Below are 22,744 nucleotides of genomic sequence, written 5' to 3'. Positions count from 1 at the left end.
GAGGGTAGTTTTCCAATATAAATAATAGTCAAGGATGTTACAGAGTTCACAGTTCTTCAAAGATAGAATAAACTGACTGTAAGTTAGTACTGAAAACTAGGGAGAAAAAAGTTCTCAAAACCTGTGCTGAATGAGCTTTATTCCCCTTTTAATTAATGGCTGTTAGTATATTATTTGAGAGAGTCATTTTATCTCCTATTGCGCAGATATCCACTTTGTAAGCTCTTTAGAGTAGGGACTTATTATACTTGAACACACATATGGGGCAGTTCCATAAACTGGTGCCTAGAAGTATGTATCAATTAGGCACATCAAAGGCACCATTGATTGACAGGTGCCTGTGTGCATTAAATGCTATTCCATGAGGTAACATCTAAATGCCATAGCGCCTAACTGCAAGGTGAGGCATATACATGGTTAGACCATGAGTGCGTCTTCCAGTTACTGTACATGCATAGGTTATAGAATACTATAAATTACACATGTCCCTTGGTGCACTTAGGTGCATCAGCTTGTGCCTGCCATTGACATAGCGTAACAGTATGTGCCTAAACCTGGGCATGTCAGTGCTGACACATGTTAGCATTCTATAACAGAATCTTGGTGCCGAAATGCCGTTCTAGAATTGGTGCTAAGCGCATGGCGTTGGGGCACCTAAATTGAGGCTCCAGTTTAAAGAATTGCCACAATAGTGATTATTATTTAGAGAAGCTTTTCCAGCAAGAGTTTCTTAGGGGAGAACAACATATAGCTGCATGTCATTTTCTATAGAAAATTTACCAGCAGAAAATAAACAGGTACAAAAGTTGCAGTTATTTGTGTACCATATCGAGTTTCAAAGTGAAATTATACAAAGTCCATGGGTACTTTTACTTGCAAACTTTCTCCCAGTATGGACAGTTTGAAAATTGCACATTTATGTAGCACACAGGTTTACTGCAGATAAACAGCAACCCTCGAAGAGATCTGTTTTTGTTTGTTTTTTAATAGAATTTTGAGATGACTTTATTCACAATAACATATAGCTATAAAGTTTGAAGCAGATGGGAGCTTTGAAAATTACTAAAAGTAGGTTTATGAAATATACTGCATTTAGTAAGAAAGTTATTTTTACAGCAACCAGTGCATAGAGACATTTTAGTTCTCTCCACAAATTTAGCTGGGTCCTAGTAGATTATTGTACTTACTTTTCCCAGGGAAGACTTATCAGGAGTCCTAGATCAGTGATCAGTGCCATTTTGTAGGTGTGCAGGGTGCTATTACCTGTCTTAAGCACAGTCAGTGCTGGGTCTATTTAAAACATTCATTTAGAGGTCCTTTTCCAAAGTGGCCTACGCTACTTTTAGCGTGTGATTTTTCTCTCGCTCTCAGGCTACCTCTTAGCGTGTCTGCGTAAATGTCAGAATTTTATTTAAGGCATTGATGTCTGGGCCTAAGTTACAAATTAGCGTATGGCCATTTATCACGTGATCACCTCCTATTTATTGGCGGTAAGGGCTCAAGTGCTAACCCTGCAGTAATTGGGCAGCACATGTAAATGTGGCCATGCTACTTTGGAGCTACTAACGGGTTTCTGTGCTACCCTGGTGGTAGGGCCAATTTGGTGCGTGCTACCCACTCGGTAGCTCTACCACGCCTTGTAAAAGGGCCCCTAAATTTGTAAAAAAATATATTTTTGCTTGTGGCATTACTAATTATTTTATTAGTGAGCTCTGCTTTACTAAGCTATTTAACTACTATCGAGAAGAATTTGCAGAAAGTACAAAAATCTTCAGTAAACAGTGATGCTGATTTGATTTTACTGTAGTTTGAGACTTTTAGCTTTTCTTTTTAGACGGCTGCAGGCTCTAGTTAAAAATATTACATTGAGACGGACAAAAACAAGCAAAGTGAACGGAAAGGCAGTATTGGAATTGCCTGAGCGCAAGGTATTTATTCAGCACGTAACACTTTCGGAGGACGAAAGACAAATTTACGAATCTGTGAAGAATGAAAGCAGAGCCGTCATTGGCAGGTAAAGGGATAAGCTGACCAAGGTGAATGAAACCACAGTGCCTTAAAGTACAATCTTGGTGTCTACTTGAAAGTGCTGTTAGCCGAGTTAGAGCATATTGGTTACAGGCAAGTCACATGGAGCAAATGCAAAAAGCAGAGAAATGTAATGGTCTTGTCTAAGCTGTAACAATGGACTATAAATTGTAGGTGAAATTTTATGTAGTTTAATTTTTAATTTCTAAAACGTATGTACAGCATAAAAGCATTCATTGTATGTTGACTGAGCTGTATTATTATGTTTCTTTAAAAAAAGAAGACAGACAAACTGCACAAACTGAAAATAATTTGTCTTAATAAGCTTTAAGTAGTTAAGGATATGAGACATTAATCTAGGTTAGCTCCCCACATATTGCAAATACAAGAAAGAAACACTTTTACCTGAAACATTAGGGAATTCCCTGTCAATGACAGTTTTGAATTTTTGGCAGCTCCTCTTGTCTAAGTTTTTGTGACATTTGGGTTGTTGTTTCAAAGCATCTCCAAGTGTAAATAGCAACCTTCACACATGTGTAGATTGCATACATGTGTAAATGACCATTTCAGAAAGCAGCTATTTACATATAGAGATCCACACCATACAGAGATTTCAAGGGGACATGATGGGGTTGTGATTTGGGCTTGGTTTGGATGGGCTAACATTCTACACATGTATTCCCCAAATGCACATATGCAAAAAAAAATTTCCCTTTAGATTTTTGCACCTAATTTTAAAAAGTGTTCATTCTCCTTAATCAGAAGAGAAAGAGGAGAAGAAAAAAAAAAAAAAGCATTCCGTAGAGAACAGAAACAGCAAAAAGCAGAGATGGCCAAGGGGATAATGATGTCTCTGGAGTCACGCTCTGGGCATTGATTTTATTATTGAGCCTACACGACCATGTTTGGCAAGTGCCTGCATCAGGTGTCATTGCTTTTCAACGTGAATAAACACAAGCTGTCTTGTTCGTGGTCACTGCAAAGGCAAAGCTTTACCTTTACTGCACCCATGGACAAGTGAGTTTGCAAAGATTTTCTGTTTCAATATTGGGCATCAATAGGTGGGTGGTATGTGCTCCTTGCCACATGGCCATGCAGTAAGGGTTATCTTACTGCGTGACCATTTTTGGGGGGCATTTTACCCGCTGCAGTAAAAAGGGCCCTAGCGCATGGGGAAAATGGCCCCTGCCGCTACTGCAGGGCCCTTTTTCCCACAGCTTAGTAAAAGGACCCCAATGTAACTTAAAAATACTGTAAGGAACACATTTAGGCACCTGCAATTTTGCCATGTCTATGGCTGGTGTAATTGCAGGCGTGTAGATGTTAGGTGCATTGATACTGGGGTGCACTTATACTTTATAACAGAACCTGGGCACCCAGATGCCTTTTATAGAATAGGGTCCTACTGCTTGTCCTCGGTGTGCCTAAATCAAGGTGCTAAGTTATAGAATTGCCCCCAAAGTAATCTTCAAACAGAGAATAAATTGTTAGCCATTTTTAATTCCAGGAAACTTGTGTAACCAAGTATTTTGTTTAGTCTTAAATGAAAAAAATTTATATAATTGCAGTCTAATTCAGTGATACAAAACATGCAGCAACAAAATCATATTCTGACATGATGCAAGTCTTTTTCAGGCACATATTCTATTCCTGGAATGATGAGATGTTTTTTTTTTTTTTGATTGAAATTCTGTTTCTTTAGGTATTTTAATGAGGGGACTGTTCTAACACACTATGCAGACGTTCTTGCTCTCTTGGTTAGATTACGGCAGCTATGTTGTCACCCGCATCTTGCCAAAAACGCTTCTTTTAGTGGTCTACCAGGTTAGTATGCAAACTGATGTATTATACCACTGTAGGGTCTATAACAGGACATTTAGGCTTGGTATATTCTTAGATAATAGAGAACAGTAGGTTAATAATGTGATACACGATGTGGTACATGTGTAGCTGTGTTCTAAGTATAATTTTCTATTTCTCTGCCCAAAACTTATGTTGATAATGGGCTTTATAGGCCAAGGGTATAGGGAAATGCTAAGAGCATTCATTTGTTTATGCAACTTGTAGTCCTTTAGTCGTTAAACTTAAAGCTTTTGAATTAGTAATTGAAATGTTCATTGGCTTGATTTTTGCTGATTGTAAAAATGGATTCCTGATATGTGTTTCTGTTTCTACAGAATCTAGGAAACAAAACAGCAAGTTGCAGCAACAAATCTGCAGTTACTTCAGGAGTGCAAACACAACAAGATGTGTGTGTTCTTAGGCTTCACCTAACATAGTAAAATTTTTCTCGGTTCCTTCTTTAAAAATAGGGGAGTCTTAGTAATCGTGCAGTTAAACTGACAGCATTTCATACCTGTGTTTTTATCTACTTAAACAATATTTGGAACAATTTTCAGCCCCACTAATAGTTTGAGATTTTTACAAGTCAGCACTAAATATTCTGGCACCTTAGTACAGTGATTGCTATTTGCAAGCCTTACTGAGTAACAGATTTAATAACACTGCTATACCATTATTACCTAACAATTAATGCTGCTGCTGGGTAGGGTTGATTTGAAGATATATGGGGCAATGTTTAAAACCATAAGGATAGTTGCGCTTGTGTAAAATGTATTCCATAGAGTTCATGCACACATTTTCGTCTTCAGAGTAGGTGCAAATATGTGCAAGAACATTTGTAGGCTATTTTATAAAGGCACATAGGCATCTGTGTTTCTTTTATAAAATAGGTGCCTTTTTGAACTTTTCAAGTAAGCTCTCTCTAATAAAATTAGCCCATTTGTGTGCATCACATTCCCTATTCATGTTATTTGGTAGAAATCCTCTTCATAATAAATAGATTCCTTATCATTCCTCCGGACCAGGGGTTTTCAACCCAGTCCTTGGGACACACCTAGCCAGTCAGGTTTTCAGGGTAACCACAATGACTATGCATGAAATAAATGTTCATGTGCTACCTGCATTGTAATCAAATTTCTCATGGATATTCATTGTGGGTATCATGAAAATCTGACTGGCTAGGTGTGTCCCGAGAACTGGGGTAAGAACCCTTTCTCCAGACCAATCCAGACATCACACAGTGTAGGGTCCTGTGCAGCCCACAGATAACTAAATGGTAGGTGACTAGTCCTTTGTAGTTCATGACTGGCCTGGAGGACTTAGGAGGTTTTGTCCCTTTCCAGGAGCAGAGCCGATTTCGTCACTTTGTGATGTTAGGGATTCAAGAGAGCTTGAAGTGGCTGGTGCCACTCGGGAGGCTATAAGGGTGCAGAACTTGGCTGTGCCAGGTCCCTTATCTGTCACACTGTACCCCTGGTGTGGTTTGGTTTTTGGCTGCAGGGTCGCTGTGCTCCTCTCCTACTGTTGGGAGGGGACTAGGGGCTGGAGAGTGGTTTTTAGCTTGCAACCATAAAAGACAGGAAAAAAAGAAAGAAGGGAGCATCAAGACCACACGAGCTTGGCTAATGGGGGGGGGGGGGGGGGGGGGGGGCGGCGGTGGCGGCGGCTTTCTATGGTGCCCTGGATGTGGATAGTGTTGGAACAGGCCTGATGGGATAGACTAAACTTGAGGCATGTCAGGCAGGCTAAGTGTAACCAGCACTGCGTGGCCTGCAGGAGCTCTCAGTCAAGAGTTGGTGCAACCAGTCTGTTCCCCATTTGTGAAGTGTGACCACTGGAAGTATTACAAAGGGTGCATATTTCAGGACGTAGTGGATCTGAGGATCTTAAGATGGCCAAACAAATAGAAAAGGCAATGGCAAAAGCCAGACGGATGCTTGGGTGCATAGGGAGAAGAATGACCAACAGGAAAAAGGAGGATATAGTGCCTCTGTTCAAGTGTATAGTCAACATTCATTTGGAGTACTATATACAATTCTGAAGACCACACCTTCAAAAAGATATACATAGTCGGTCCAGAGGGCGGCTAGTGAAATGATCAGTGATGTTCATCATAAAGCATTTAGGGGCAGACACAAGGATTTGACAGTCTATATTTTTATTTATTTATTTGGACGTTCCTCACACCTTTTTCAGTAGTAGCTCAAGGTGAATTGCATTCAGGTACACTGGGTAATTCCCTGTCCCTGAAGGGCTTACAGTCTAAGGGCCCTGTTTACTAAGGTGCATTAGTATTTTTAGTGTGCCTATACTTAGCGCTTGCGCTGTGTAGGCGCCTATAGGGATATTGTAAGCACGTACATAGTTAATGCGCGTTAAAAATGTTAACGCGTCTATAACGCTGCTTAGTAAACAGGGCCCTAAGTTTGTACCTGAGGCAATAGAGGGTTAAGTGATTTGCCCGAGGTCACAAGGAGCAGCAGTGGGATTTGAACTGGCCACCGCTGGCAGTCAAGATCAATGCTCTAACCACTAGGCGAATCCTACACTCCAGTATACATCGGAGCAAAGGCAGAATATCATCTCTGTGGCATAAAAGCACAGGAGATAGGCTTCTTTCCATTGAAAGGAAGTTCTGGAACGAGGAGTCCTGATGAAAGAGGTGAAAGAGGATAGACTCGGCAGTAATCTAAGGAAGTGTTTCTCTACAGCAAGCGTGGTGGATGTGGAACAGCCTCCTACTGGATATGAAGGTGAAGACTGTATCTTAAATTTAACAAAGCATGGGACAAGCATTGGTATGGATGGGCAGAGTTGATGGGCCATATGCTCTTTACCTGCCATCATTTTCTAGGTTTCTGTGGCTACAGTAGTGATGGTACTTTTCCCTACTGTGGCTGAGGTTTGGTGGATGTTATGTCAAAGATGTGGCTCAATATGCTTCTCTTTTTAAGGGAAATCTGCTGTTTGGGGAGGACCTGGAAAAGATTGAGAAGCACTTGGGTGAGTCTAAGATTTTAGGAATCCCAGAAAATAGTGACCTGCTCCTCATGGTCGTCTTTTTGTCAAGAAAGTGCTTCAAGGAGGTTTGGAAATGTCTAGGGAAGTCAGTGGCACTCTAGTGAAGTTTATTCCTAGCCAACGGTCATTCCTTTTGAGCAGCAGAAAGATGTTCACAAGAGTACAGGAGCCACCCAGGATTCACAATGAGTTTCGGGGGGTCTGGGTCCAGTGGAACCAGTGAGAAGCCACTTAATTCAGTTTTACTGCAGATGAGCCCAAATCATCCAAACCAGTGGGTTCTTGATGTTACTTTGTACTCCCCAAAAAGGAAGGTCCATTTTGCTTTGTATTGGATTGATACATGCTAACCAAGGCCTTGCAGGTTGATGAGGTTTTGAATGAAGATCCTGAGATCAGTGAAAGTGGCTGTTCAGCCAGGTGAATATTTGACCTCTTTTGATCTCATGGAAGCATAGTCTCATCTGTGGTGAAACAGAATTTTCCATTCTTGTAAACTGTATACAGTGGGGGAAATAAGTATTTGATCCCTTGCTGATTTTGTAAGTTTGCCCACTGACAAAGACATGAGCAGCCCATAATTGAAGGGTAGGTTATTGGTAACAGTGAGAGATAGCACATCACAAATTAAATCCGGAAAATCACATTGTGGAAAGTATATGAATTTATTTGCATTCTGCAGAGGGAAATAAGTATTTGATCCCCCACCAACCAGTAAGAGATCTGGCCCCTACAGACCAGGTAGATGCTCCAAATCAACTCGTTACCTGCATGACAGACAGCTGTCGGCAATGGTCACCTGTATGAAAGACACCTGTCCACAGACTCAGTGAATCAGTCAGACTCTAACCTCTACAAAATGGCCAAGAGCAAGGAGCTGTCTAAGGATGTCAGGGACAAGATCATACACCTGCACAAGGCTGGAATGGGCTACAAAACCATCAGTAAGACGCTGGGCGAGAAGGAGACAACTGTTGGTGCCATAGTAAGAAAATGGAAGAAGTACAAAATGACTGTCAATCGACAAAGATCTGGGGCTCCACGCAAAATCTCACCTCGTGGGGTATCCTTGATCATGAGGAAGGTTAGAAATCAGCCTACAACTACAAGGGGGGAACTTGTCAATGATCTCAAGGCAGCTGGGACCACTGTCACCACGAAAACCATTGGTAACACATTACGACATAACGGATTGCAATCCTGCAGTGCCCGCAAGGTCCCCCTGCTCCGGAAGGCACATGTGACGGCCCATCTGAAGTTTGCCAGTGAACACCTGGATGATGCCGAGAGTGATTGGGAGAAGGTGCTGTGGTCAGATGAGACAAAAATTGAGCTCTTTGGCATGAACTCAACTCGCCGTGTTTGGAGGAAGAGAAATGCTGCCTATGACCCAAAGAACACCGTTCCCACTGTCAAGCATGGAGGTGGAAATGTTATGTTTTGGGGGTGTTTCTCTGCTAAGGGCACAGGACTACTTCACCGCATCAATGGGAGAATGGATGGGGCCATGTACCGTACAATTCTGAGTGACAACCTCCTTCCCTCCGCCAGGGCCTTAAAAATGGGTCGTGGCTGGGTCTTCCAGCACGACAATGACCCAAAACATACAGCCAAGGCAACAAAGGAGTGGCTCAGGAAGAAGCACATTAGGGTCATGGAGTGGCCTAGCCAGTCACCAGACCTTAATCCCATTGAAAACTTATGGAGGGAGCTGAAGCTGCGAGTTGCCAAGCGACAGCCCAGAACTCTTAATGATTTAGAGATGATCTGCAAAGAGGAGTGGACCAAAATTCCTCCTGACATGTGTGCAAACCTCATCATCAACTACAGAAGACGTCTGACCGCTGTGCTTGCCAACAAGGGTTTTGCCACCAAGTATTAGGTCTTGTTTGCCAGAGGGATCAAATACTTATTTCCCTCTGCAGAATGCAAATAAATTCATATACTTTCCACAATGTGATTTTCCGGATTTAATTTGTGATGTGCTATCTCTCACTGTTACCAATAACCTACCCTTCAATTATGGGCTGCTCATGTCTTTGTCAGTGGGCAAACTTACAAAATCAGCAAGGGATCAAATACTTATTTCCCCCACTGTAGCTATTTTTTTTAATGATGTTCATTTCCCTTGTTTGGCCAGCAGATGGTGTCTGTCCTTTGTTTGTAAAGTTGTAGTTGTTACAGAAGTGACAGTTTCTTCTTTCCCACCTAAGCTGAGGAGATGTCATCTGCACTGTTGTTGGTTGGAAGCCCCTCAGTGTTTATGCTCTGATGGAATCTGCTGGAAATCTTCAGTCTTAGAGTGGGAGTGTGGAAGGTACAGACCTCCTATACTGAGACCCTGTTCAAAGACTGAGCAGTTAATTTTCCAGAACTCCCAAGATACTACTCAGGTAGTGAATAAGTGTTAGCTTAATATTGATTTCTGTTTAATTTATCTGTTATTGTCTGCTAATTACACCCTAGTCATCCGTTCACTGTTCTAATTTGTTATAATAATAAATAATTTGTTATTAGTTCTGTTTGTCTTGGACTGACTAAGAATCTTGGTGGTTTGTGTTTTGGGTCTGTAGGTGCTTTCTAGGAACTGGAACCCCTGGAAGTGTGGCCCCAGTGTCCTTAGAAACTACTGGGGAATTAAGTTGCGGATGGGAGACTCGCCCAGAGGCAAGCATAACCCAGCAGGTGGGAGGAAGGGTATGCCAGAGTAGAGTACGGTCACAGGTGGTAATGGGCTTGAGCAGTACTGGGACAGACCCTCTAGGTGGCTGCAGGATTAGCTGCAGGTGGGTGCTGGGCGTTCCATGACACCATCAAAGCAGACCATCAGAAAGTATTTGTATCTTATAGTCTTGAAACAGCACTTTGAATTCAGCCCTTCCATTCTGACTGGCCTCAGTCCCATGGACATTTTCCAAGGTGATTAAAAAGGTGGTTGCAGTCATGCTCCCAGAAGTTGGAGTTTTGTAGTGTAAATCAGTTGCCTAGATATAGGTGCAAAGTCATAAGGATAATAAGTTGGCAATAGTCAATGTGATTCACCTTCTACAAGAGTTGAGTTGAACCATCAACTTTACCAAACGCAAGCTAGTTCCTTCGCTTCCTTTAGAGTGTTTAGGTGTGTCACAGGTGCCTAAATGTAGGTGGTCCTTTATATAATTTCTCTCAAAATGTCTAAGCAAAGTTTCTAAGCAGAAACACATAGGATCCAAGGGAGTGGCAGTTGTTGGACTCTGTGTTTACCAGTGCGAACAATGCATGAAGAGTCTTAATCATTGACTTAATGGCAGCTGGCAAACTTGCCAAGATACACTGGTTTTTCAGCTGCAAGAAAGATCTATGCTTGGAAGGGCCTAGACATTCTCTTCAAGTTTTGGCCTCAGAACTGTCTTTATTTGTTTTCCCTGTGGCTCCTGGTGGGTAGAGTAATCCTGGGGGTGGAGAGATACACAGGGTTTGTGATCCTAGTGGCCCTGGGATGGCAGAGGCAGATCTGTTGAGAGGCTAAAGATGGGAGAACCTCTCTCATTTCCAGATGCAGGGGATTTCCCGCTTCAGGGTGCAATGTGGACACCAAATGTATTCTATCCTGTGGTTTGGCTCTTGAGAAGGCTTAGACTAAGGAAGAGGGGATATTCCACTAAGGTTATTTCAACCCTCTTGCAGCTTACAAAGATATTCAGTTCTCGAGCACATGCGAGGATCTTTGAAGCATGGTGTCAGGATTGTGATCTCCGCCATTTTGTGTGCATGTTTTCTGGACAGTCACGCCTTTTTGCAGGAGGTGCTGGACAAAACAGTTGACCCTTAATGCCTTGCAGGTTCAGGTAGTGGCTGTTGTGTTATAAAGTACAATTCCAGGGGTGTCCCTTGGCTGCCCAATCAGATATTGGGCATATTCTGAGAGGAATGAAGCATATGCAGCCCCCTTGTCATCCTGTAGTCTCTCCATGGGCTTTCAACTTCATTTTTCAGCTTTGGTGAGGATATTACCCAGAAGATAGTGTTTCTGTTGTTGATCTTTTTAACCAGGAGTATTTTGAATTTGTAGGCCTTGTCCTGCCAAGAGCCCTTCCTGTTGATGACACAGGAGAGATTGGCAATTCGGATGGTTCCTTTTTTACGTAAGGTTATTTTCCCTTTTCATGTTAATCAAATGAGTTTTGTTTGTTTGTTTGCTGGTATAATGAGATATGAAAGCTGATCGTAGCTTGTGGAAGCTGCATTGGTTAGATGTTCATTTGGTCTTGAGGTGGTACATGTGTGTCTAGTCATATCTTTGTTCTGTTCAGAGAACCCAGAAAGGGTGATGCTGTATCTAAGGTGATAGTTGCTTGAAGGATAGCAGAGGTGGTGTGTACATTTCTAAGGGTTTCACTTTGCCTTAAGATGTGTAAGCTTGTTCAACCAGAATACAGGTAGTGTCCTGGGCAGAGTGTGGGTCCACTGCAGGACATTTGTAAGGCAGTCACTTGGTTGCCTGTGTAAGTCATTATAGATTGGATGTTCATGCTTAGCAGGATGTAGCTGTTTGGACAAGCATGTTGGAGGCAAAGTCTCATTTTCAGTAGATGCTTCTTTGGTACTTCCTATGTGTGAACTGGTCTGGAGGGACAGTGAGGAAGGAAAAATTAGGTCTTACCTGCTAATTTCTTTCTTGAGTCTCTCCATACCAGTCCAGAACCTGGCTCTGGTGGTTCTATGACTTGTGTGTCTATGTTTTTCATAGACGAATGCTGGTTTGTGATGGTAGATGGAGTTGTTCCTACTGGCTCTTTGGTTTTGATTATTGTTCGTTAATGGGTCAAAGACCTGTGGGTTGGAGGCTGACTCGGTGTCCAGTTGTTTCCTCTTGTTGTGGGGGTGAGTTTGATATGCATGCTTTACTACAAGAATGCTGGCTGTGGGTTGTGCAGGACTCTATATAGGATGATGTCTGGACTCATCTGGAAGGACTAGAGAAAATAGCATGCAAGACATAATTTCCTCATAGTTTATCAAGTTAGAGATGTGATCTTTGTAGTTTTAAAAGTAATCACTTTTGTGTAAAAAAAAAAAAAAAGTAGGAATTCTCCGAGGACAAGCAGGCTGCTTGTTCTCACGACTGGGTGACGTCCGCGGCAGCCCCCACCAACCGGAAAAAGCTTCGCGGGACGGTCGGCACGCAGGGCACGCCCACCGCGCATGCGCGGCCGTCTTCCCGCCCGTGCGCGACCGCTCCCGCCAGTTCCTTTTTTTCCGCGACTGGAGAGAGTTGTGCTTTGCCGCTCTCTCTGTTTTCAGCCGCCGGATTTCGATCGCGTTTACGCGGATCGTCGCTTTTCTTTCTAAAACTTCTTGTTTTTTGGTTACCGCCGGTTTCCTTTTTAAAAAAAAAAAAAAAAAAAAACCTGAGCGTGTGGAGCACGCGCTCCCCTTTTCCCTCGCTTCTAGCGGGGACGCCACGTTGCGGCCTAGTGGTCGCTCGGTCGTTTCTTTTTCGAGGTGTGATTCCAGCCACCATTGACGACTTTGACTTCGCCGACGCGATTTTTCCGTCGATGTCCTCGAAGGTCCCGAGTGGATTTAAAAAGTGTGGTCGCTGCGGCCGGCCGATCTCGCAGACCGACACCCACGCTTGGTGCCTCCAGTGCCTCGGGCCGGAGCACAATATCAAGTCGTGTTCTCTGTGTCTCGGTCTCCGGAAACGGACTCAGGTTGCGAGGCAAGTTCTGCGGGACCGTCTTTTTGGAACTTGCGCTGGCCCCTCGACGTCGACCTCGAAGGCATCGGTATCGACGCCCGGCCCTTCGGTACCGGTATCGATGCCCGAGACATCGGCACCGATGGCAGCGACCACAGGAGAACAGGTCCCGTCGGCCCGCCGGTCCTCCGGTGAGAGTGGAGGTGAGAGGCCGCGTGGGCAATCGGCCCCGGTCACTCCCTCAGCTCGTGGGCCGCGGGACCGAACCCTGTCTGACCCGGTACCTCGAGACCGAGGGGGATCGACCTCCTCCTCCTCCATGCCTTCCGGCGCCGGTGACGGGCATCGCAAGAAGGATAAGAAGCGTCGTCACCGGTCGCCCTCGGTGCATCCGGATATCGGAGAGGAGGCGACGCCGAAGCGTCATCGTCGAGAGGAGAGGTCTCCGTCGGTGGTGGAGGTACCGACGCGTCGGGGTTCCGGCACCTCGGTGCCGTCTCCTGGCCCCCATCAGCTTCTGCCGCCGACGCCCCTACCGGCCCCACCGCCTTTCCCGGCAGCGGGCCTGGACGAGTGCCTCAGAGCCATCCTTCCGGGGATCCTGGAAGGGCTGATGCGCCAGGCTGTGCCGGCGCCTGGGGTGCTTGCGCCCTCGGCGCCGATGACTGTGGCGCCGGCGACACCGCTGCCGCTTGCGGCGCCGGTCTCGACCGCCACGCAGGTGGAGTCCCCGTCGACGTCGATGGAGGGAGCTCCGTCCCCGCCGGCGCGGGAGTCCACCGCTCGACGACACCGAGACCTCGGTGCCTCGACGTCGAGCCGGGCCCGGTTCAGGACTCAGCTACATGAGCTTATGTCCGATACCGAGGATGAGGACTCGTGGGGGGAAGAGGAGGACCCTAGATATTTCTCCTCAGAGGAGTCTACGGGCCTTCCCTCGGACCCCACGCCTTCACCGGAGAGGAAACTCTCACCTCCCGAGAGTCTCTCCTTTGCCTCCTTTGTGCGGGATATGTCTATTAGCATTCCCTTCCCCGTGGTCTCTGTGGAAGAGCCGAGGGCCGAGATGCTCGAGGTCCTCGACTATCCATCAGCACCTAGAGAGTCCTCCACGGTGCCGCTGCACAATGTCCTCAAGGAGACACTGCTTCGGAACTGGGTGCGACCATTAACTAACCCCACCATTCCCAAGAAAGCAGAGTCCCAGTACAGGATCCACTCCGACCCAGAGTTAATGCGGCCACAATTGCCCCATGACTCAGCGGTCGTGGATTCTGCTCTCAAGAGGGCACGGAGTTCGAGGGATACCGCCTCAGTGCCCCCGGGGCGGGAGTCTCGCACTCTGGACTCGTTTGGGAGGAAGGCCTACCAATCCTCCATGCTCGTGACCCGCATCCAGTCATACCTGCTCTATATGAGCATTCACATGCGGACCTATGTGCAACAACTGGCGGACCTGGTCGAGAAGCTCCCGCCGGAGCAGTCCAGGCCTTATCAGGAGGTGGTCAGGCAGCTGAAGGCGTGCAGAAAGTTCCTGTCCAGGGGTATCTATGACACCTGTGACGTGGCATCTCGTGCTGCGGCCCAAGGTATAGTGATGCGCAGGCTCTCATGGCTGCGTGCCTCTGACCTGGACAACCGCACCCAGCAGAGACTGGCCAACGTCCCTTGCCGGGGGGATAACATTTTTGGTGAGAAGGTCGAGCAGATGGTGGACCAACTGCATCAGCGGGGAAACCGCTCTCGACAAGCTCTCCCACCGGGCGCCTTCAGCATCCACCTCCACAGGTGGACGTTTTTCCCGGGCCCGGCAGGCTGCACCCTATTCTTTTGCAAAGCGTAGGTACAACCAGCTTGGCCGAAGGCCTCGTCAGGCACAGGGACAGCCCCAGCGCGCTCGTTCTCGTCAACAGCGTGCGCCTAAGCAGCCCCCTGCGCCTCCACAGCAAAAGCCGGGGACGGGCTTTTGACTGGATCCACGGGAACATAGCCGCCCTAAAAGTGTCCGTACCAGACGATCTGCCGGTCGGGGGGAGATTAAAATTTTTTCACCAAAGGTGGCCTCTCATAACCTCCGACCAGTGGGTTCTCCAAATAGTGCGGTGCGGATACGCCCTGAATTTGGCCTCCCTGCCTCCAAATTGTCCTCCGGGAGCTCAGTCTTTCAGCTCCCATCACAAGCAGGTACTTGCAGAGGAACTCTCCGCCCTTCTCAGCGCCAATGCGGTCGAGCCCGTACCACCCGGGCAGGAAGGGCAGGGATTCTATTCCAGGTACTTCCTTGTGGAAAAGAAAACAGGGGGGATGCGCCCCATCCTAGACCTGAGAGGCCTGAACAAATTCCTGGTAAAAGAAAAGTTCAGGATGCTTTCCTTGGGCACCCTTCTGCCAATGATTCAGAAAAACGATTGGCTATGTTCCCTGGATTTAAAGGACGCATATACTCACATACCGATACTGCCAGCTCACAGACAGTATCTCAGATTCCGCCTGGGCGCACGGCACTTTCAGTATTGTGTGCTGCCCTTTGGGCTCGCCTCTGCCCCACGAGTGTTCACCAAGTGCCTCGTGGTGGTAGCGGCCTACCTACGCAAGCTGGGAGTGCACGTGTTCCCATATCTCGACGATTGGCTGGTCAAGAACACCTCGGAGGCGGGAGCCCTCCGGTCTATGCAGTGCACTACTCGACTTCTGGAGCTGCTGGGGTTTGTGATAAATTACCCAAAGTCCCATCTCCAGCCAACGCAGTCTCTGGAATTCATAGGAGCTCTGCTGAATACCCAGACGGCTCAGGCCTACCTTCCCGAAGCGAGGGCCACCAATCTCCTGGCCCTGGCTTCACAGACCAGAGCGTCTCAGCAGGTCACAGCTCGGCAGATGTTGAGACTTCTGGGTCATATGGCCTCCACAGTTCATGTGACTCCCATGGCTCGTCTTCACATGAGATCTGCTCAATGGACCCTAGCTTCCCAGTGGTTCCAAGCCACCGGGAATCTAGAAGATGTCATCCGCCTCTCCACCAGTTGCCGCACTTCACTGCTCTGGTGGACCATCCGGACCAGTTTGACCCTGGGACGTCCATTCCAAATTCCACAGCCCACGAAAGTGCTGACGACGGATGCATCTCGCCTGGGGTGGGGAGCTCATGTCGATGGGCTCCACACCCAGGGTCTGTGGTCCCTCCAGGAAAAGGATCTGCAGATCAACCTCCTGGAGCTCCGAGCGATCTGGAACGCACTGAAGGCTTTCAGAGATCGGCTGTCCTGCCAAATTATCCAAATTCGGACAGACAATCAGGTTGCAATGTATTACGTCAACAAGCAGGGGGGCACCGGATCTCGCCCCCTGTGTCAGGAAGCCGTCGGGATGTGGCGTTGGGCGTGCCGGTTCGGCATGCTCTCCAAGCCACGTACCTGGCAGGCGTAAACAACAGTCTGGCCGACAGACTGAGCAGAGTCATGCAACCGCACGAGTGGTCGCTCCATGCCAGAGTGGTACGCAAGATCTTCCGAGAGTGGGGCACCCCCTCGGTGGACCTTTTCGCCTCTCAGACCAACCACAAGCTGCCTCTGTTCTGTTCCAGACTTCAGGCACACGGCAGGCTAGCGTCGGATGCCTTTCTTCTCCATTGGGGGACCGGCCTCCTGTATGCTTATCCTCCCATACCTTTGGTGGGGAAGACCTTACTGAAGCTCAAGCAAGACCGCGGCACCATGATTCTGACAGCGCCCTTTTGGCCCCGTCAGATCTGGTTCCCTCTTCTTCTGGAGTTGTCCTCCGAGGAACCGTGGAGATTGGAGTGTTTTCCGACTCTCATCTCGCAGAACGACGGAGCGTTGCTGCACCCCAACCTTCAATCCCTGGCTCTCACGGCCTGAATGTTGAGGGCGTAGACTTCGCTGCGTTGGGTCTGTCTGAGGGTGTCTCCCGTGTCTTGCTTGCCTCTAGGAAGGATTCCACTAAAAAGAGTTACTTTTTCAAGTGGAGGAGGTTTGTCGTGTGGTGTGAGAGCAAGGCCCTAGAACCTCGTTCTTGCCCTGCACAGATCCTGCTTGAATACCTTCTGCACTTATCAGAGTCTGGCCTCAAGACCAACTCAGTAAGGAATCACCTTAGTGCGATTAGTGCTTACCATTATCGTGTGGAAGGTAAAGCCATCTCTGGAGAGCCTTTAGTCGTTTGATTCATGAGAGGCTTGCTTTTGTCAAAGCCCCCTATCAAGCCTCCTACAGTGTCATGGGATCTCAACGTCGTCCTCACCCAGCTGATGAAACCTCCTTTTGAGCCACTGAATACCTGCCATCTGAAGTATTTGACCTGGAAGGTCATTTTCTTGGTGGCAGTTACTTCAGCTCGTAGGGTCAGTGAGCTTCAAGCCCTAGTAGCTCATGCTCCATATACCAAATTTCATCACAACAGAGTAGTGCTCCGCACCCACCCAAAGTTCCTGCCGAAGGTGGTGTCGGAGTTCCATCTTAACCAGTCAATTGTCTTGCCAACATTCTTCCCCAGGCCGCATACCCGCCCTGCTGAACGTCAGTTGCACACATTGGACTGCAAGAGAGCATTGGCCTTCTACTTGGAGCGGACACAGCCCCACAGACAGTCCGCCCAATTGTTTATTTCTTTCGACCCTAACAGGCTAGGGGTCGCTGTCGGGAAACGCACCATCTCCAATTGGCTAGCAGATTGCATTTCCTTCACTTACGCCCAGGCTGGGCTGGCTCTTGAGGGTCATGTCACTGCTCATAGTGTTAGAGCCATGGCAGCGTCAGTGGCCCACTTGAAGTCAGCCGCTATTGAAGAGATTTGCAAGGCTGCGACGTGGTCATCTGTCCACACATTCACATCACATTACTGCCTCCAGCAGGATACCCGACGCGACAGTCGGTTCGGGCAGTCGGTGCTGCAGAATCTGTTTGGGGTGTAAATCCAACTCCACCCTCCAGGACCCGAATTTATTCTGGTCAGGCTGCACTCTCAGTTAGTTGTTCTTCGTAGGTCAATTTCTGTTGTACCCTCGCCGTTGCGAGGTTCAATTGACCTGGGTTCTTGTTTTGAGTGAGCCTGAGAGCTAGGGATACCCCAGTCGTGAGAACAAGCAGCCTGCTTGTCCTCGGAGAAAGTGAATGATACATATCTGTAGCAGGTGTTCTCCGAGGACAGCAGGCTGATTGTTCTCACCTACCCTCCCTCCTCCCCTTTGGAGTTGTGTTTCATATTTTATTGCTTGTCATTCAACTGGCGGGAGCGGTCGCGCACGGGCGGGAAGACGGCCGCGCATGCGCGGTGGGCGTGCCCTGCGTGCCGACCGTCCCGCGAAGCTTTTTCCGGTTGGTGGGGGCTGCCGCGGACGTCACCCAGTCGTGAGAACAATCAGCCTGCTGTCCTCGGAGAACACCTGCTACAGGTATGTATCATTCACTGTATGTTCTAAAGGCCTTTTGGTTATCTATAAACCTTCTAGGTGATTCCACCTCAGAGGAACTACGTGAGAAGCTTGTGAATAAAATAAAGCTGGTTCTGAGTTCTGGGGCTGACGAAGAATGTGCCATTTGTTTGGATTCTCTGACTTTTCCTGTGATAACACAGTGTGCCCACGTTTTCTGTAAACCCTGCATTTGTCAAGTTATTCATAGTGAGCAGGTTAGTCACTGCATTTGGTATCTATCAAAGCACTGCCTACAACAATGTTTCCAAACCTGGAAGCGCACCTACCTTTGAATATACATGAAATAGATTTGCATATTTTGGAGATCCAGTTATGCAAATCTGTTTCATGCATATTCATTATAGTAGCCCTGAAAGCCTAACTGGCTAGGTGTGGCTCCAAAAGAGGACTGAGAAATACTGGCCTAGTAGGATATTAAGTATTTATAAATATTATGTACAGAAGTAATGATTGTGGGACAGGAAGAATTGAAAGAGTGGCCTGAGACTGTTTGGGAGATATGTGTTTTGGTTAAGAAAGAGATGACATTGTTGGGGGGTGATGCTGGATCATAGGCTTACAATGAAATCCTAGGTTGCTAATGTTGTTCAGACAACCTTTAGACAATTACATATGATTTTTAGATTAAAATCTATGCTTACTTTGTATGATTATCATTGTATGGTTCAAAGTATGATTTTGATGCGACTGGACTACTGTAATGCCTTGTATGTTATGGCTACTTCAGGAGTAGAGAATGACACGGGGACAAAGTTTGTCTCCATCCCCGCCCCGTGGTCTCTGTCCTCATATACAGAAGCCTCAAACACTTATGATTTTATATTTACATTTTTATTAAAATATAAAAAGGAACAATATGCTGTGCAACTGTTGTGTATAAATTACAAATAGAGAATAATAACAATGAGCAGCTATAATAACCCTCCTTCCCACCACCACCCTCTACCCTTCCAACCCCAACAATAGGTGATTTCTACTACACCAAGGAATCCTAATTCACACTGTTAAAATGTCCACGGGTATAAAATACAACTCGTTCTATATGCCCTAGAGGGGAAAAATATGCCCTATAAAGCACGGTTATGTTTTTTTAATCTGTAGATAAATAAGAAATCATCAACAATCTCAGGATTCAGTCTAGCTCTCCTGTCTTCCACAGTCCTTCCTGGAATAGAAGTTGTCTTCTTAGAAGATGTGCTGGTAGCGGGATGTACAGGATCTCCCATGCAAATTTTGTTAGTTGTGGCCAGTATGTTTGCTTGTTTTTCCAAAAAATCTAAATATCTTTGTAGGCATCACTTAAACATAAATAACAGTCCAGTTCATTAACAGGCTTCAAAGTAGAAAATGACACGGGGACAAAGTTTGTCCCCGTGAGCTCTGTCCCCATCCCCGCGCTTACTGCGGTTCCCCGTGCCATTCTCTATTCAGGAGTTAAGGCGTTGCAGATAATCCAGAATGCTGCTGTGAGAACAATTGTGGGTTTATGTGACACATACTTTTAAGCAACTACATAGGCTTCCAGTAGCACAAAGGATTCACTTTAAGGTGCTGACAATTGTTCATCAGGTGTTGTTTGCTTCTGCTCTGGCTTACCTGAAGCAAGCACTGCAAGTGTGTACCATCCCAGACGCATGTTAAGATCAGAATAGACTATGCGTATTTCTGTGGATGCAGTAATGCAATTGTAATATGCTGATACAAGAGCTTCGGCTTTTGTATCAGCTGGAATCTCCTTGTGGAATGAACTATCTGGTCAGCTTCAGTGATGCTCTGACCTTAAGCAGTTTAAAAAAACTTTGAAAACCAAACTGTTTCTGCATTTTGGTAATTATACATGACATGTCTGCTGTTTGATGCTGAGTAATATTTTTGTATTTTTGGTTGAATGTGAATGTGTTTTACGGAAACCACCTAGATATAGGTGGTTTATAAGTTTATAAAAGAAATAAAATTTTCTTTTAGGCCACTTAACTTAAAAACACTTATGGGCAGTAATATTTATATAGCCATATAATGTGTTTTTTTAAATACATGTGATTAGTTGTTCTCTCTAATTGAAGTTGAAATCTAAGCAGATTCACATTTAATGTTCATTTTTAAGAATATATGTTTTTCTTCCTTTGTCCTATTTTCTGAAGTAGTCCCATACTGGTCAAACTGCTCTTTGATATACATGTTCTGTGACTGATGGAAATGTGCATAAAACAATTCTGCCTTGGGAGAGTTAACTATTTAGTTTCAAAAAGAGTGGAAGTACAAGCTAGTCATTGGAATTGTTGGTTGCGACTGTTCCATTAGATGCTTTTGGATGTTTAACATTTATAAATGATGTGGAGAAAGGAGCAATGAGTGAAGTAATCGGAACTGCAGATGGTACAGTTATTAAAGATTGTTAAAGTAGCAGAGGATTAAGAGGAATTTGAGAGTTGGAGCTTGGGTATTTAGCTGACTGATGAAAATTAATGTGGACAGTTGTCAAGTGGTGCACAGAGGCAGAAATAATCCCAAGCAGAGGTAGAAAATGCCGGGTTCCATATTAGGAGTTGCCACTCAAGAAAAAGCTGCTGCAGTCATAGTGGATAACTTTTTAAGCTAAAAAAAAAAAAATATATATATATATAGTGTAACAGATTATTGGAAAAGGAATGGAGAATAAATCATTATACCTCTATATAGAGCTATGGTGCAACCGCACCTTGAATATTGTGTGCAGTTCTGGTTACCCCTTCTAAAAAAAGGATACAGGGCAACTAGAAAAGGTTTAGAGAAGACAAACATGATAGAGGATGGACCACCTCCCTTATGCATAAAGGCTAAACAGGTTAGGGCTTTTCAGCTAGGATTTGATAGAAGAAATAAGATAGAAGTTTATAAAATCATGAGAGTGAAATGGTTAAATAAGGAAGGGTTGCTTAACCTTTGAAACAACAAAACAAGAGGACAATCCATAAAACTAACAAGCAGCAGATTTGAAAACAAGTTGCATAAAGTATTTTTTTCATGTAACACACAGTTAAGTTGTGCAGTCTGTTGCTGGATGACATGGTTAAGGTGACTGACATAGTGAGGGTCAAGAGAGGTTTGGAAAAATCTATTAAAAAATTATGAACCAGGTAGACTTGAGAAAATTATCACTTTTCCCTGAAAATGAGCTTTAAAATCTACTTTTTCGGAGCCATAGGATAATTGTTACCAGGACTAGCCAGTTTCTGATATATTTTTAGGGCCTGCAGGTTGTTTTCAATAGAAACTTCAAATTACCCATCAGGAAGCACCCTTGGGGAGCTAAAAATAAACTCCCAGCCCATACTTTGCCCCAATGAACTGTGTGAGGAAAAGTATGCACGCAGTCACAGTATGCATACTTTGACTCATGCTGGAGGGAAAAGGAGACAATTTTTAGAATCTGTGTTTCTGAAGCTAAAACACCTATTTACTTGTAGTAAAATCTTTATAAAAAGTATCCCCATATGGCCAATTAAAACAAGAGAAAGTATAACCTACCATTTATATAGATGATATTTTTAGAAAATGTGAAGCGCTGTTGTGACCCGGTAGTAGTGAGCCCCTGTGCCTCGACTGAGCACGGCTGAGATGGAGTGATGCCGTACTCGGTCAGGCAGCCAGACAACCCCTAGCTTCACCTGGGAAGCGACCACCGTTCACAGAGTTGAGCCCTCAGCTGCAGGTGGCCACCAGGACTTCTGGAACCGGCGGGGTTGCACAGCCGCTGACCAGGATGGCAGGAAACAGACACAGTCCAGCACCAGAACTCCGAATAGGCAAGAATAGTCAAAAATCGGTCCAGGGTCAAGGCAGGCAGCAAACAAGCGAAATCCAAGAACTAGCCAAGGTCTGGTACACAGGAAATCAGGAAGAGAAGATAGCCGGCGAACAGCACTCCGACAGCAACTCCTCAGAACAATTGAGGCAGTGCTTTAAATAATGAAGCAATCAGAGCAAACCAAACTCAGGTGCATCCAACATGGCAGCCCCCCCTAGGAGATCCTCCCACAACCAGATATGGAGTTCCTTCCTGTTCTCGTTTAGACAAGATGGCTGCCCCCTCCTGAGCTAGCCAAGGTGGCTGCTGCTCTTGCTCCAAGCCGGATGACGGCTGCCAGACTTAGGAAACTGAAACAGACCCTCCTAAGACTGAACCTTGTCCCTTTTGGACGGAGCTGCGGAATGACTTAGCCGGGAGGAGCGTCGAACAGGTGAGGGACGTAACAGCGCAGAGTAATGATGTGCACAAAATGCATCTTTGGAAAAGAATGTTCTGTGTCTTTGTGGTGCAGTGGTAGAATGAAATGCCTTTAGATGTGAGAACTGAGTTGGATATTAAATTATTTCAAAATAAATTGAGATATAGCTGTTTCTCCAAGGACAAGCAGGATAAGATGTTCTTACAACTGGGTGATGTGATCCAATGGAGCCCACGGGGGAACACTCACTAGCTTGTAAAACTACAACTTTTTAGAGTGTTGCATGATGTATGCGTGCACCATCCTGCCTGCCACTGCTGCACTGGACCTAGTTAGTCTTGATTTTTTTTTCACAGAGCAAGTTGAACATGCTTTTCTCAGCATGTGCCTTGAGAACTTTCCAGTATTCAATTTGTCAACTTTTTTGCCATGGTTCCATTCTGTAAGTCCTTCCATTACTGTGTAGGACTGTGATTTTCCAGGAAGAAATCCTTATTTAAAGTTTTTGTC

General features: G+C 45.8%; 1 protein-coding gene across 1 annotated transcript in view; it reads left to right on the top strand.

Annotated features, from left to right (window-relative positions):
• Positions 1-22,744, top strand: part of HLTF (helicase like transcription factor) — a 117,423-nt gene that overhangs the window by 58,240 nt on the left and 36,439 nt on the right. The window contains exons 15-17 of the mRNA XM_030217045.1: positions 1,835-2,014; positions 3,731-3,852; positions 18,042-18,220. Coding sequence (XP_030072905.1) covers positions 1,835-2,014; positions 3,731-3,852; positions 18,042-18,220 — 481 coding nt within the window. The remainder of the gene's footprint in view (positions 1-1,834; positions 2,015-3,730; positions 3,853-18,041; positions 18,221-22,744) is intronic.

The sequence above is a fragment of the Microcaecilia unicolor genome, chromosome 10 (assembly GCF_901765095.1).
Source record: "Microcaecilia unicolor chromosome 10, aMicUni1.1, whole genome shotgun sequence".
NCBI lineage: Eukaryota > Metazoa > Chordata > Amphibia > Gymnophiona > Siphonopidae > Microcaecilia > Microcaecilia unicolor.
This window is presented reverse-complemented; position numbering and strand designations above follow the sequence as displayed.